General features: G+C 37.9%; 1 protein-coding gene across 1 annotated transcript in view; it reads left to right on the plus strand.

Moving 5' to 3' along the window:
* Ppp1r1c (protein phosphatase 1 regulatory inhibitor subunit 1C) overlaps positions 1–15,922 on the plus strand; it is a 105,318-nt gene that overhangs the window by 43,312 nt on the left and 46,084 nt on the right. Inside the window, exons 3-4 of the mRNA XM_028884595.2 lie at positions 5,731–5,768; positions 8,647–8,707. Coding sequence (XP_028740428.1) covers positions 5,731–5,768; positions 8,647–8,707 — 99 coding nt within the window. The remainder of the gene's footprint in view (positions 1–5,730; positions 5,769–8,646; positions 8,708–15,922) is intronic.

Genomic DNA, 15,922 nt, shown 5'->3' on the forward strand with positions numbered 1-15,922 from the left:
AGACAGGGTTTCTCTGTGTAGCTTTGCACCTTTCCTGGATCTCACTATGTAGATCAGGCTAGCCTTGAACTCACAAAGATCCACCTGCCTCTGCCTCCCAAGTGCTGGGATTAAAGGCGTGTGCCACCACTGCCTGGCTCAGTATTTCTTAACTATAAATATTACTTGCTCACAGGTACAGGCATGCTTTGAGATAGCTAATGACATCCCTAAATCCATTACCATGATGTAAAGGCATTCAAACCATTTTGTTTGGGTTATAAAGATGTAAATGTAATATTCTAGATTTAGTGGAGATTGATGGCTGATGATTTAGTGGAAATTGATGGCTGATTTTTTTATAAACTCTTCTTGAGATTGATGTAACATAATAATAAATATTACACATGTTCTTATTTTTTTGAGAAAATTATAAATCATCTACTATAAAATTATGATCTTCATGATTAATTTGGTAGAAGTCAAAGGTATTATGTGGCACTGTGTTTCACAGAAATGTTAGCAATTTAAATAAGAAGCTTAGCTTTTATTTCCACTGAAAGTCCCTCATTTCAAGAACTCATTTTATTTCTTTTGTAGGCTTAGTGTTAAAGGATAGACTCACTAGCATGTGATGGCTTTTTGGAGCCCACTACTTATGGTGTGACACATTACACAGCCTTTAGGCTGGGGTAGGGGCGTGGACCTGCCTCTACTGAATGTAATGTACCAGGCCCTGCTGACTCCCCATGGGAGACCTTACCTTCTTGTAGGAGAGAATAGGGGATGGGTTGTGGGGTGGGAAGGCTGGAGGAGCAGGAGGGGGTAAGAGGAGGATCTGTGATTAGTATATAAAATGAATAAAAATATTCTTAAGAAAAAAAGATAAACTTATGAGAATTGATCCAACAAAAGAATATTAGTGAAATGGGAAGAAAATAGTATCCCTATCATTGTGATTTGTGCTCAGATAACAGCAAGAGAATGCTATGATAAGTGTCTGTCACCTTGATCTATTGACCCTATTCTCTCTCTCTCTCTCTCTCTCTCTCTCTCTCTCTCTCTCTCTCTCTCTCTCTCACACACACACACACACACACACACACACACACACACACACACACAGGTGATAGTTTTACGAAGTTCAGTCCTATTTTAGTGAATCCTGCCTATCTTGGTTATGATTAGTCATGCTATCTTCTCCTCTCCTGCCACCTGATTGTTAATGTCACATCAGTATAAGTAATAAGCAACATGGTGCCAGTTTAGCAGGGTGACATGTCTCAGTTTCAAGCAGTCATTTTGCATCTTGAAGAAAGGCAATTAAGGCAGCCTATTAGGATTGCTGTTTCTGTTTCACTTCCTCAGTAGTCAGCCATGGTAGCTTGTGCTTGGCTGTCTGTCTTGACTTGGGTGTATATGTAAGAGTCTTTCTCCAACTTAAGTAATAATTGTGCACTTCTGATTCCAGGCAGCAAGTCAGGCTTTTGTGTCTTTCTCACAGGAAGTCAATCCTTTTACAGATGGACTGAAAATTCCAGTTGCTTCTGCCTGCTTTTGGATTCCAAAGCCTTCTGGACCCAGTTTCTCACCTGCTTATTCCATTGTGTTTGTTCTTTGTTTTTAACGTTTCTGGTCCCTAGCGCTCTTTGACTCCTTTCTGAGCATGGCTTTATCATTTCAGTCAGTTCTTTCTATGTTTAACTGTCACTGCTCTTCCCTGTGAGCAGGCAAGTCTACAGAGTATCAATTTGCAATACTGCTTTTACTTGAAGTTCTCCAATTTTGTCTGAACTGACTTTTCCCATTGCATTTCCAAAAAAGCTGCTTAAAGCAAAGGCTCAAGTGACTCTGTTTATCTAAACACATCAGAATTTTGCATCTTTTGAGTTTAGGATGAGAAATTGAATCTCTCTCCACCAGAGCATTCTATTTATAAGCTAGCGCTGTTCTGCAAGAGAAACCCTGAATAAATCATTCATTTCTTTCATTTTAGTTGGTGCATGAGGCTAATTCTGTGAGAGAATATATTAAATATGACTTTACTGTAGTTGTTTTTTTTTTTTTTTTTTTTTTACTCTTTGGGGGCCAGCCACCTAGCTCACAAATAAATACACAGAGACTTATTCTTACTTATGAATGCACAGCCTTAGCTTGGCTTGTTTCTAGCCAACTTTTCTAACTTAAATTATCCCCTTTCTCTTTAACTACATTTTGCCTCTGGGCTTTTTACCTTTCTTTATTCTCTATATATCTTTCTTTCCTTCTTACTCCATGACTGGCTGTGTGGCTAGGTGGCTGACCCCTGCTGTCCTTCTCTCCTTCTCTTGTTCCTCACTCTCTTCCCTACATTTCTCCTCCTATTCATTCTCTCTGCATGCCAACCCTGCCTATTCCTCTCTCCTGCCTAGCCATTTGCAGTTCAGCTCTTTATTAGATCAATCAGGTATTATAGGCAGGCAAAGTAACACAGCATTACAGAGTTAAACAAATGCAACATAAAAGAATGCAATACATCTTTGTATCATTAAACAAATATTCCACAGCATAAACAAATGCAACACATCTTAAACTAATATTTCACATTTACCATCTTAAAAATTTCATATACACACATGAGAATTATATGAATTTCTTATATATATTTATATACATGCATGTACATACACAGAGACACACACACCTTGATATTGATTTATTCCCAGTTTGCAGAAATTCACAGAGAAAAGTCAAACATTCTTAATTTTCCTGATTCCATTTTGAATCACTTAGCATGGGGATGTTTATGGGCATTGAGTATCTGTTGCATTTGCTTGGACTGAGTAAAACCATTTGTGAAAAAAGAAGTTATGGCTTTTGCTTTAATATGTTTTCAACTCAAGCATTTGTCTATTAAAATAACATTTTAGCCTTTACCATCAATGAAGAGTTGCCCTCCTGCTGCATTTTGGAATAAGGAGATGGTCTCCTTTCAATAAACATGAGCATTAGGCATCTCTGTTTGACAAGATACTATTATGTATTCCTTATGCTGCTGTACTAAGAGCAGTGGAAGAATTAAACAGAGACTATTGTTATTGTTCTATGGGTATTCTGCATGGAGAATGATCTATGGCATCTGAGGATGACCTTGAAGTTCTGGTCCTCCTGCCTCCACCTCCTAAATACTGGGATGATGGGTGTGAGCTATCTGTTGACCCTGTTACGTGCTACTGGAGTATTGGAAGCCAGGCCTCCATGAATGCTAGGCTCTCATGCCCAAACTCCTCTGTGTCTCCAGCCCCAAAGCAAGGAATTTCTTTTCAGACTGAATGACTACTAAGAGAGGAGAAAATTTAAAAAAAAAAACTGTAAATCTTAACTGAAAATGTATAGCTTCAATATATATATAAATTTAAAGAATTGCTTTTATTTTATTTAGTGTGTGTGTGTGTGTGTGTGTGTGTGTGTGTGTGTGTGTGTGTGTGTATGCATGTATGTCCATGTCCCTGTCTCTGTGAGTGCATGACTGCACCAGCCAGAACAGGATATTGGATCTCCTGGAGCTAGAGTTACAGGAATTTGTGAGTCACCCAACATGGATGCTAGGAAATGAACTCTGATCCTCATAACAGAGCATCACATGCTCTTAACAGCTCTAATCAGCAAATATTATAGATTTTAATTATTAATAATCAGCTAGAAAACTTCTCACCAACTAACAAATTGATTTTGTTCAATTGTACTCAAATATCATTATTTTTCCTGTTACTGAGAAAGTTTGACAATATTTGAATACAAGGATCTCTTCTCATATTTTATTGGGGACCCAGTATTCCTGAAAACTGCTGAAGTTGGCCATGAGGACCACAATTTGTAGCCTGGAAGAGAACATGTGGTCACTATAAGTGCCGTTTTGGTGTTGTAGAAAGCTGGTGAGACTTGAATGTGCTTTTATGGGTATCCTTCATTGGTGACAACGTCTATGGTACAAATGATTAAGAGCATTGTGTTTGCATTTATTCTCCTTGTAAATGTGCCCTGTAAGCATGTGCTGTGTGTTTATATAAGGTTTTAGGAGCCCACAAAAGGTTGTTCTTCCCAATTCAATAACAATCCAGTAAGGAAAATGAACCATCGGTGAATTTCAGGAAAACTGTCTTTACCTCTGTCTGGGTCACTTTGATTTGAAGCTTACTGAATGTTCATTCTTCATTTTCAGGATGGAGATAGAGGACTGAGTTTTCTCCATCTGCTTCTGTAGCAAAGTGAATTTTTGTCAATATAGCACAACAAAAACATAAAGTTTTTTCTCATTGAATTATATAGTGAATATAGTCCTCATTTAGAAAGATAAGTTTTTAGGATGTCTTATGAGAGAGTACCAAATGTGCAAAACAAACCTTTAGAGCTCATTCAGATCTTAAAATATTAGGTTAGATACAAGTTTAAATATTAAAAGGCCCTGAAGCATAAACCAAGTGTTGGTTGCTGTGGTCATTTAGGATTACAACTGATCACTGTGCTGGCATCGCTCCAGTGGATCACTTGTGGTATTTAGTAAAAATGTGATAGCAAAAGTTTCCACACTGATACATAGAAGCTTTCCAATATTGTTATTTTACAAAGAATACATAAGTATACATGGAAAATACATACTCATACCTAGAAAGAAACCTGTTTGCTACCAATAGCTACCTCTGGATAACTGCATGGTACATTCTGCTCTATCTGTGCCGATATTGAATCTGTAGATTGTTTTTGGTAGGATGGCCATTTTTACTGTATTTATCCTACAGATCCATGTGGATAGGAGATCTTTCCATCTTCTGATATTTTCTTCAGTTTCTTTCTTCAATATTTTAAAGTTTTTAATCATACAAGTCTTTCACTTGCTTCCTTAGAGTTACCCCCCCCCAAGATATTTTATATATTTGAGGCTGTTGTAAAAGGTTTTATTTCTTTGATTTCTTTCTCATTCCATTTGTCATTTGTATATAGGAAGGCTACTGATTTTTGGTGAATTAAGTTTATATTCAGCTACTTAAGTTGCTGATATTCATAGATAAATTCCTCTTTAAGTTTTTGACCATTGGATTAGTCTTTTGGTTTGAGGACTAATGTAAGAAGTAGGAAAGGGTCACTAGGTCAAGAAACCAAGAGACAGATCTCAAACAAAGTGAGGAGGAAAGAAAGATTCAACCCTAAACAGGCTTGTGTGAAGCGGCAGACACGAGCACCTCTTCTTCCAAACCCTCTTACAGCCTGTGAGAAGGCGCTGAGCACTATCATAAGAAAGATTTGGGAGCCACTGGCTCTGTACATGGGTCCGCAGAGTCACAGAGAATACCCTGACAGGGAAAGCAGGGCTTGTCAGTGACAAATTTGAAGACCCTTGAGCAGCAATAAGCAAAAATTATTAGTAAATACAGGAAATTCAATTAAAACAGAAGGATGCCTATACCTGACACTGGGGAACTGATGACATCAGTCACAGCTCTGAATCATTTCCCTGGTGTCCTTTCTGGATGATGAAGACAGGCAATCTGGGTTGTCCAGTGCAGGGCCTTCCCATGTGTTTCCCTAAACTTTTCCTTCCTTTCAGAAGGGAACAGCCCACCCATCTCCCTGTCCTCAACTCTACCTCACAATTGTTATATAACCACATGGCAATTGTTCAAAATATTTCTATATATGTTTTTGAAAATGTTAGCATGCAATTATAAGGAAGACCATTATATTTCTAATGAATCATATCAACTTCTCTTCCAGAAATTGATGAGAAGAGGGTGAGCAACACTCAAGAAGATGTAAGTTTTCCTATATTTTATATAAATTGTTAAAACACAATTAACTGTGATAATATTACTCTGGGTTTTTTTTCCTCCTTATTGTGAGGATGAATCCCAGGTGCTAACACACAGGAATACTCTCTGCTGAGCTACATGATCAGACTAGCATATTCTTTGGAACAGAATTCTTTGGTGCCAATTTACATTAATGTTAACCGTGTGCAGATAATACATAATAACATAAACAGCTAATATAAATAAATATCACTGTGATATAGAAAGTATTCATGTTGTTTTTCCTGAAAGGGCAGTAAAATGGTATGATGAAAATCTCTGCCTCAGATACCTTGCTTCTTGATGAAATGCTAAGCTCTGCAAAAATTTCTAAATTAAAGCATTGATTTTAATTGTAAGATATGCAACTGATAGTTTTAATTTTCTGAGTAATTATATTTACATTGAAATTCAAGAGTAAGGGGATGGAGGCAGTGTCAGGCACATCAGAAAAGCTGTCCAGCTGTTTAGAGCCAAAGTCAGCTCCATAGTCTGAGTCTGGGGCGAATGAGTTCCTCTAGACTCCAGAGCCTCGGTAACCAGAGCTAACGGGTTCACTAAATAACATGTTAGGTGCAAACTCAGTGCCAGTGAACATTGTACATATCTTCCATTTTCCATATCTAAATGGAGAATTTGGATAGGAAGTAGGAGGCAGCGGAGACTTGAGGAGCTGATGGAATGTATACAATATGAAGACCTTACGTAGGCCCAGTAACAAAGAGAGAATGGGTGGACTGTGGGTGTAAGCAGTTTCCATGACATGAGTAAGCATACAACACCCAAAGAGGAAATTCTAGAAAGTGCAAAATACCAAATAATATTTTGTACAGCTTTAAATAATTCACTGAGAAAGTTAATGCAAAAATGCTTTGAAAACTAAGCATTTATATAAATATACCTAAGCATTACGTTTCATTGTCATCCTACTAAAAGACAACAAAACTAACTTTCTATGTATCTTAGAATGTGTATATGGAAAAGGACACAAGGAATCTCAGAGGTAGTAGCTACTTATCAAGCTCAGCCTGACATGACTGAAGCAAGAACGGTTTCCCTGAATCATCAATCACCCACACAGTTGACATTAGTGTAGACCAGTACCAAAGAACTTTGTTACAAGAACATGCTGGACTGGGCACATGGTTCTGTGTAGAGTGTGCCTGTGTGTGAGGCCCTGTGTTTGACCCCCAGTGTAAGGAGAAAAACTATTCTTGGCCAGTCTGTTCATTTGCTAAGTGTTTGGCAAGTGTTTGTTCCCATTTCCTTACCTTTATTTTTTTGATAGATGTATTTTGCATCAGTATATAACCACATCTGGATGATGATTTTGAGGACAATTTAGTTTGCATAAACGTGCCTCAATTCAAATACAAATATACAAATAGTTTCTACTATCTTTCAAACTCTACACCTCGCATTCTTTCGTATATGCACGGAAAGCATAAAACCACCCCTCAAACATATCTTGTAACTATTTATGCTTGAGGTTTTCTCAGCAAACACCACTGCAGATACCAGAACTCATTAATTGGAACTCTTTCCTTTATCACATTAAAATATAAATAATGTAATTAAAAAAAAAAACTTTCCAAGTCTCGAGTAGCCTCAGTGTCACAGGATGGTAATGGTTGCCCTTGAACTTCTGACCCTCTTCCCCCCTCTCTAGTGGTAGGATTACAGACATTCACAACTATGTTTTATGAAGTGATGGAGACCAAAACACAGGCTTCATGCATGCTAGGCAACAGTACGTTTCTATTATCTCTATAAATATTATCGTAAAATATAAATAAATAATACATTGTATTGTTATATTGTATCAATAAATATAAATTGTTAAAAACAGTCATTTGGACACAATCTGATTGGTGAATGAACTATATTAAATAATGAGAACAATTAAAATCTATAATATAGATGATTTTATATGATTATAGAATGATGGTTTTGACTATGAAATATGTTATTATTTTTATCATTTTAAAATGTGAAACCTTGTAATAACCTTATCCTGATCTGGGTATTTAGTTAACAGTGCTACATAGCAGTTTGGATAAGAAAGGGCTTACCTTTTAGACAAACAGAAGAATATTACCTTAACATTTTCATTCTGAGTAAAAGCAGGGCTTAGATTAAATGTGACAGTTCAAGAGGGTTTGGGATTTCTTTTATGAAGGAAGGACTCTAATTTTCCCTTTGGAACCCTCATTAACTACAGAGGCAGAAAAAAATACATGTTGTGTGTGTCTATATCTATATTATGTATCATGGGCATATTTTTGAAGTATACTTTGTCTCAGAACCTATGTTTTTCTTGTAATTGGATTAATATCCATTTATTTCTTTAAAATTAACTAATCTGGGGCAGGCAAGATGGCTTAATAGGTTAAGACACTAGCATTTGCCACCAAGTCTGACACCCCAAGTTTGATCTCCTAGACCTATAGTGTCAAAGAAGAGAAGCAATACTACAAATTGTCCTCTGACCTAGACACGTGCATCATGGTATATGCATATCCACACATATATACACACAAAAGACAAACAATCAAACAATAAAAAAAGCAAATGTAAAATAAAATCATATACAATACTGTTAAACTAATGTTAATAATGAAAACAAAAACCATGGAGAATTTTATGATAAAACAGGCCTTTGGCTTTATATAGCTCAGAGGTCTGTGGTATCATTGGACATGTCTATAATTCGTTAAAGCTCTGCTTCTTGACAGGGAGGCATCAGAAAACCTTTGAGACATAGTGCAGTTTTAGCTACTTCACATGTCTGGCAGCAATATACTTTTATGTACGTCTAATGCTTTTCTTTCCTTTTCCACAGTCGAAGAATGCATCCCATAAACAAAGGAAGCAGAGTGTGTACACACCGCCTGCCATGAAAGGTACTGTCAGGTACCGTTTCTGGGTGTCATGAGGGATGGATATCCTGACTGGCAGGCTATTGGTCCCTAAGGCTGTTCCGTAGATCATAGGCTTGTCTCAGCTCTGCCAGTCTCAACAGTGTGGTGATCAGGAAGATGCTTACACCTTGGAAGCATTGTTTTGTCGTGGGTGAACTTCAGGCAGTTGAAGAATCAATGACTGCAGGGTCCCAGAATCTTAGAATGGAAAAATCAATTTTCAAAATAATGACTTTTTTTTTTCTTTTACCTTTCCTTATATCTTTTTTTGAAAGAATTTTTCCATAATCTTTAATTATTCCTGTTGATTGGCACATGATTATCAGGAGTTGTTTGGCTTTTTCCCCCCCTTAACTTAAAGCAGAAAAGCTTTAACTCGGTGGAAATGGAATGTCAAGGGTTTCCTCATTGCCTCCTGTCAGGAGCAGCTCTGCTCAATCCAATCTAGCACCAATTTGCTATACGCCTAACGGCTGCCCAAATCACAGCAGAGAATGCTAGCTCAGATGCTGGCATTTTCCCAGAATTTCTCTTCAAAATGGAACTGCCACGTAACATCTAAAAGTACCAGTATTTTGACCAATACTAGTTCCAAGAAAGGCTTCTTTTCTTTTTCACACAAAAATGTTCCTGACATAGGCAGTGTCTGTTGAGGCCAGTATCTTGCCTTCCAGCTTGGCTCCCTGGCTATTGGCTCAGGGTTCATCACACAGCCCTACAGCTCTGATTCAGTGCCCAAGAAGCCAGCTGGGAAGCTTAGAAGACTAACCCAGGAGTGAGAGTTTCCACTTTTCATTCTCTTTTCGGGGAGGTGGGATATAAATGGACCCATAGCTACTTTCAGTAAACTTCCGTCCTGAGGTTATAAAAGGCTGTGTCTGTTTATACAAGGATGAGTAAATAATGCATTCATCTGCATTGTAGTTTATCTCAAAGTAATTATTGAAATTCCTAGGCATCTTTGTCTAAAGATTAGTGTAGCATTTTAAAGATATTTCTTCATTGTAAGTTATTTGTATTCTTCAAGACATAGCGGTTTTGGCATGAATGGACAACAATGAAAGATATACGTGCTATTGCCCAATTCTTTCCTCTGTTTTATTTTGGGATAGCTTAAGTTAAATAAAGTAGTCCTCATGTCCTCAGAGAATAACTACATTATTTTGAAAGGAAAATCTTAAACTCAAAGGCCTAAGGGGCCATGGTGCTCATTATTTTTAGCTCTCAAATATCTTAAGAATGTGGGATTCTAGCATTTAGGAAAGCTAGTTCTACCGAAGCATTTTTAATATAACTTTACACTGTGGAACCCAGAGATTGTTCTTCAACAACCACAGTCTACAGTAATGAGTTAAAGCCTCAAGGAAGTATAGCCATCCTTTCAAGAAGCCATCTGAGTATTGATACAAATCACTTAGTGAATATTTCTGTGAGTTTTCAGCTTATGATAGAAGAAAAGGCCAAATCTAAATGCTTTCCTCCATCTATCTGTTCCTAAGAGCTGGAAATGTGTGTCTGAAGACCAATTTAACCAATGGTAACATATGCTCTATTGTGAGCACAGTGAGGAGATTTAATCATAAGAAGGATGGCTGAACAAAGGGTGTGTTATTGAGATAGTATACACATTAATGCAGTTGCCCCAAAATGTTAAGTTCTTCAGATTGCAGTGGAACATCGCAATAAGTAAGAGGAAAATGGTTTGCTGGGAGTGCAAAACACCAACAGGGGCAATAAACAGTTGTCAAACAAACAAACAAACAAACAAACCAAATCAAACCAACAACAAAACAAAGAGGTGACTATGCCTGAAATTTCCTGCATCCCTCAAAACTAATTTCTCTTAGTGCAATTGATATCTAATTAATTTTTGCTAGTATCCATATGCATTGTTGACAAACAGTAAACTGACAACAAATCTAAAATTTCTGAACCTCGTTTTGTACTGATTTACATATTCACCCATCATTTCTCACTGTAAAATTATAAACCTTTTTTGTTTTGCTCCAGACAAACGAAAGTCAACACTGTCATTTCAATAGGATTTTCTGCTTTCAGAGCTGCGCTGTTGGATTGACATATCATAGTTTGTCTCCCGATTGTATCTTCCATTATGATTTCAATTATCTCAGTGGTGTGCCATCTGCAGAGAATATAAGTTTATCTTTCATTTTCTTAATCCAAGTCCATTACAAATCTACCAAACAGAACAGACAGAAAAAGAGAGCTCCCTGGAGCACATGTGTCTCCCTCTGGTTGACACTCACTTTGACTGCCACAATTTAACAATTATCTACCAGACATAATGGAATGCTATCCCTTCAAGTCAGAGGTCCTCAGAGGTACTCTTCTTTGATGGGTTGAGGTATTTTAGATATCCTGTGATAACCACACTTTTTATAACTATACAGATCAATCATAAGTTTACATTGTATATTGTACTTAAAAATGACAAAAGTTGACATTTTCATCAAAAACACTTACTTTTCCCTCACATATAATCTAGTGCTTTATGATCAGATAAGTAGGAAGCTCTGAAGATTGTCATAAAAATGACAGCTGATGACTGGACATTCCTGTACCCTTTCCTTGTGTTTATTTATGTGGTTGTCAGCCTGTAATTTACAGAACAGCCAATTAAATTGTTGGATTGCTTGAATTTTATTTTCAGAAAAGTAAAGTGAATTTGAATCCTGGCACAGAAAAGGCTGACTCATTTCCTCCCGTGTGTGTGTGTGTGTGTGTGTGTGTGTGTGTGTGTGTGTGTGTGTGTCTTCTACTAGAATTCAAATGTATTTTACTGCAAAGTAAGTGCTATTGATTTAAATGAAAGCCTGAACATTAAACAAAGGAGCAGATAGAAAATCCACTTAGTGTGGCAGAGCCCATTAGTATTATATTTCTACTCTTAGTGTACAGTAAGTCATAGGTTTCATTTACTTCAGGAAAACATCTTATTTTATTCTTTCTAATTTCTTGTAAAAGAACATTTTAGGTACTTTAGTGTCCTGTGCTAATTCTTCTGAGCTGTTGTACCAGGTAGATCTTCGGATGTATAAGGCATTTTAACCCCAAGCGTTTATTTTTAACCTCTCCAAAGATGGCTGCAATCATAAATTTTTAAACTTAATTTAGCCTCTTCTCATAAATAGAGCAATAAATGAAAATAAGAAACAACTCAGTGTAGAAATCGAATGACCTAGTACGAAGGTTAAAATAGTTTTAAGGAGTCGGGCCAAAGACTGTGGCAAGGGGTATGGAATATTACTGAAGGATGATCCATCTTATCTTATCATCAGGTGAAGTTGCTTGTCATACTGATTTCAGGGGAACCAACATGAAAGCACATGGGTTTTGAGTGACAACTCATCAGGATTCATAGCTTAGTATCCCCATTTGTGAGCTGGGCAACCTTTAGGAAACCAGGGTCAATCTTTTTGTCGTCTCACATTGATGAAATGGAGATGATCTGGCATGAATTACTAGGGAAACTGAAGCAAAATGTAAGCTGATAATACTTAAAACAGGCATATCAAATGCAGGTCCATTTGAAGTAGTGATTTGGACCCTTGATGGAGAATGAGGTGCAGCCATGTCCATTTCCATTAAGGTCTTCAGATTTCAGCAATGAGGATATTGAGGAAAGCATCACTGTGGCTGGAAAAAATCTTGCTGCAAATCTGACCTTGCCCAATGGGAATGAAGTCGGCTCTAAGGGTGCCTGGTCCTTCACAGCATGGGCTTACCACATCTTGCAAGAGAGACTATGGGTTTTTCAGTTCAGCTATAGCCAAACCTAGAAAGTTTTCTTTGATATTCTGGTCCCCTTTCAACACAATCTGGTTGTAGCTTCATTTCACCCAGCAGCTCCTCATAGATGCCATGCCCCCCTTTCCCAAGTGAACCAACAGGGCAACCATACATAGTGATATGTAAGTTTCCAGAAAGCATAAGAGGGAAGTGTTGACTATGGTGAATTTGGATGCAGACACAAAGTGTGCAATAAATGTCTTGTCAGGGGACTAAGTACACTATATTCACACAACTTAAAGGCAGCAGAGGTAAATTAGCAATGATTGTATTGTGTGTATTGTGGTTGTGACTCAGGAAGTTCTCAGAAAGAATCAGTGAGTACCCATCTGCCTTTTCTAAGTACGGTACAGAAACTGAAGACAAGGACAGAGGGCAGGGCATTTGAGCTGCTTACCAGGCCATCTCTACCCCATCTGTCTCTTGAGAACAATGGTTCTCAGTCTTCCTAACACTGAGTCCCTTTAATACAGTTCCTCATGCTGTGGTGACCTCCAACCATAAAATTATTTCATTGCTACTTCATAACTGTAATTTTGCTTCTGTTATGAACCATAATGTAAATATCTGATATGTGACTCCAGAGGGGTTGCGACCCTCAGGTTGAGAACCACTGCTTTAGAGCATTTCTGACTTTTTGCAACTCCTCTGCAGGTGCTCATCACATCTGCTGTTTTAAATCTTGGAGGTTTTTTGTTTTGTTTTGTTTTGTTGCAGGGTGTGTGTGTGTGTGTGTGTGTGTGTTGGCTTAGTTTATTTACTATGCAGGGTGGGGGCTCCCTTGTTCAATGCAAGATTTCTAGGTAACAAGGCACATTCTAAATAAACACAAATCTTGCTCCTTTAAAAAAATATGCTTCTATTTCTAGACCCACTTCCTTTACAACTCTTTAATTACTTCCTCTGAGTTTTAAGTTTATCTTCCCGCATATCTTTGAAAATGGAGAGTGGATTCAGGTTGGGGAACTAAGAATGTATCATTCTCAGAAGTCAAGTTGATGCCTTTTTTTTTTTCTTTCTAAGATCAACATTGAGAGAAAGTGGAGCAAAGTAAGGGACCACAAACATGGACTTCTTGTTAGTAGCATTAACATAGACTACCAGCTTAAGAGGATGAACGAATTGAGAGATGAATTAAACCTCAAAACTGAAACTTGGGATCAGCAATTTAATCAACTTCATGATGCCACTTAAACATTTAAAGTGAGAACGGCGTTTATCAATATATTCCCACTTATTTGTCTCTACGTATTTACCTATTTTAAAATAAGCCTTCTTGGGCTGGAGAGATGGCTCAGCCGTTAAAGGCTAGGTTCACAACCAAAAAATCAGCCTTCTTGTATTTACATCCCTTTCAAATAAACAACATTCAACTTTTAAAATGACTTCCTGTGTAGCACGAATCTTAAAAGGTCTTATCAATAAAAGCAAACCCAGGGCCAGGTATTAGAGTGGATGCTGGAAGATCAGAGAGACAGAACAAGCCACAGCTTCCTCACCTTTCCAACTCCTCAGCTGATCCTGTTTCCTTAGACTGGAATCCTTTGAGTCCTCATCCAAATGGATCTCAGCTGAACAGCTGCTGAAAGCCTAAAAGCTTAACCAGCCCTAGTTCCTGGTTTTCATGCCTTATATACCTTTCTGCTTCCTGCCATCACTTCCTAGGATTAAAGGCTCATGTCGCCATGCCTGGCTGTTTCCAGTGTGGCTTTAAACTCACAGGATCCAGGCTGATCTCTGTCTCTGGAATGCTAGTATTAAAGGCGTGTGTGCCACCATTTTCTGGCCTCTATATCTAGTGGCTGTTCTGTTTTCTGACCCCAGATAAGTTTATTAGGGTGCACAAAATTTTGGGGAACATAATATCACCACAATCTGTCTTAAAGGTGGGGGAAAGATGAGTTTCTATATTTGGTTTGAGTAGCCAAATCAAGACCAGTATTCTAGAGCTTTCTCAAATTCACAAATGGTTGTGTTTAATTGGGTGACTCCTAGTACCCACTGCTTTCATCACATTCTAGCTCTGAATTCAAGTGATATGGATGGAGAGGTGAGAAAGCTCAATCCCAACCTTGCAGAAGGCTGTGAGCAGAAGCAAGCCACAATTGGACTAACCAAAGCATGGCAAGTCCTTCAATAGAGATTTAAACAAACTTACCAGGGGATTTGGAAAGATCATGTGTGACCCAGTGAGCAGGAAGTAAGGCTACTATTGAATCTCAGATTCTCAGTGATATTTATACATGTCTGGAAAGTAAAGTGGAAGTGGTCATGGAACATTGAAACCCATCTTTGTCCATCTGCTCATGAAAACTTGCAAAGCATGTAAGATTACACAGTATCAGAAACAGTTCAATCCTAAATGACTGGAGGAGTCACTGGAGTCTAAAGACAAAGTTCTGGCTCTGGTGTTCCAAATTATTAGTCTTTGGCACTCATCCTGATATGTCAGTAAAACAGATGAGCAGTGACTAAGGACAGAGAGGAGAGATTTAATGGATGTAGCATATCCTGAAGAAAAGGTAAAGGAGGTCAGTGAGACAAATTCAGACCCTGGGGAACTAAAAGGAACACTGAGCAAAGAAGGGTGGGGTTTACAAAGGTGGCCAAGCTGCCCAGAGGTCTGATTGGCTGTTATCAGACTTCTAGTTCTGAAGAGAGTTCTGGGAAAAGGCCTTTTAGCTACCATCACTTTACTGGGCAGACTTGTTTCCATGAGGTGTACTCCTGTGGGGTGTGATCTCATCATAGTGTGTCTGCCTGCAAGGCTCACTGTTGTTAGGGGTAGTTCTGGTCCTTTGCTGTGAAGATATCTGTTGATCTTGTCATTCCTGAAATCTAAGGAACTACAGAAGAGGGTGATTCAGGAGAGCAAAAAGTTAAAAGAGATGGAATAAGGCCAGAGGAGGACATAAAGTTAATTTGGCCATCTGGTATCCATCTTTGTGACCATCCCAGCTGCTTTTGTTACCAGGCAAGTCTAAGTGGCTTCCACTAATAGGCTTATATAGACATCACCTTTTAGCAAACTAGGAAATCATTATGCATTTGAATCCTTTTGGAAAGTTCTGGTTCAAATCTGCCTTTCTTTTTAACATTACTTTTCAACCAGAGCGATTTCCAGTGTAAGTCACACACTAAAAACATGAATTATATATTTTGCAATAGTAGAATCACAGTAAAACTGGCCAATTAGTGTATACTGTTTTCATATACTATATATCGTTATCTCTGTTACCTAAGTTTTACATGTAGCGTTTCTTATTACACTCTGTAAACCAATGTAGATGTTTTCTTTGTACTTGTCTGAGGTTGTTCAACATTTTGGTTTTCTTCCTGAAAGCTATTCAGGGGTTAGGCCACATGTAGACCACATTATGTGCAGTT

The sequence above is a fragment of the Peromyscus leucopus genome, chromosome 4 (assembly GCF_004664715.2).
Source record: "Peromyscus leucopus breed LL Stock chromosome 4, UCI_PerLeu_2.1, whole genome shotgun sequence".
Taxonomy (NCBI): Eukaryota; Metazoa; Chordata; class Mammalia; order Rodentia; family Cricetidae; genus Peromyscus; species Peromyscus leucopus.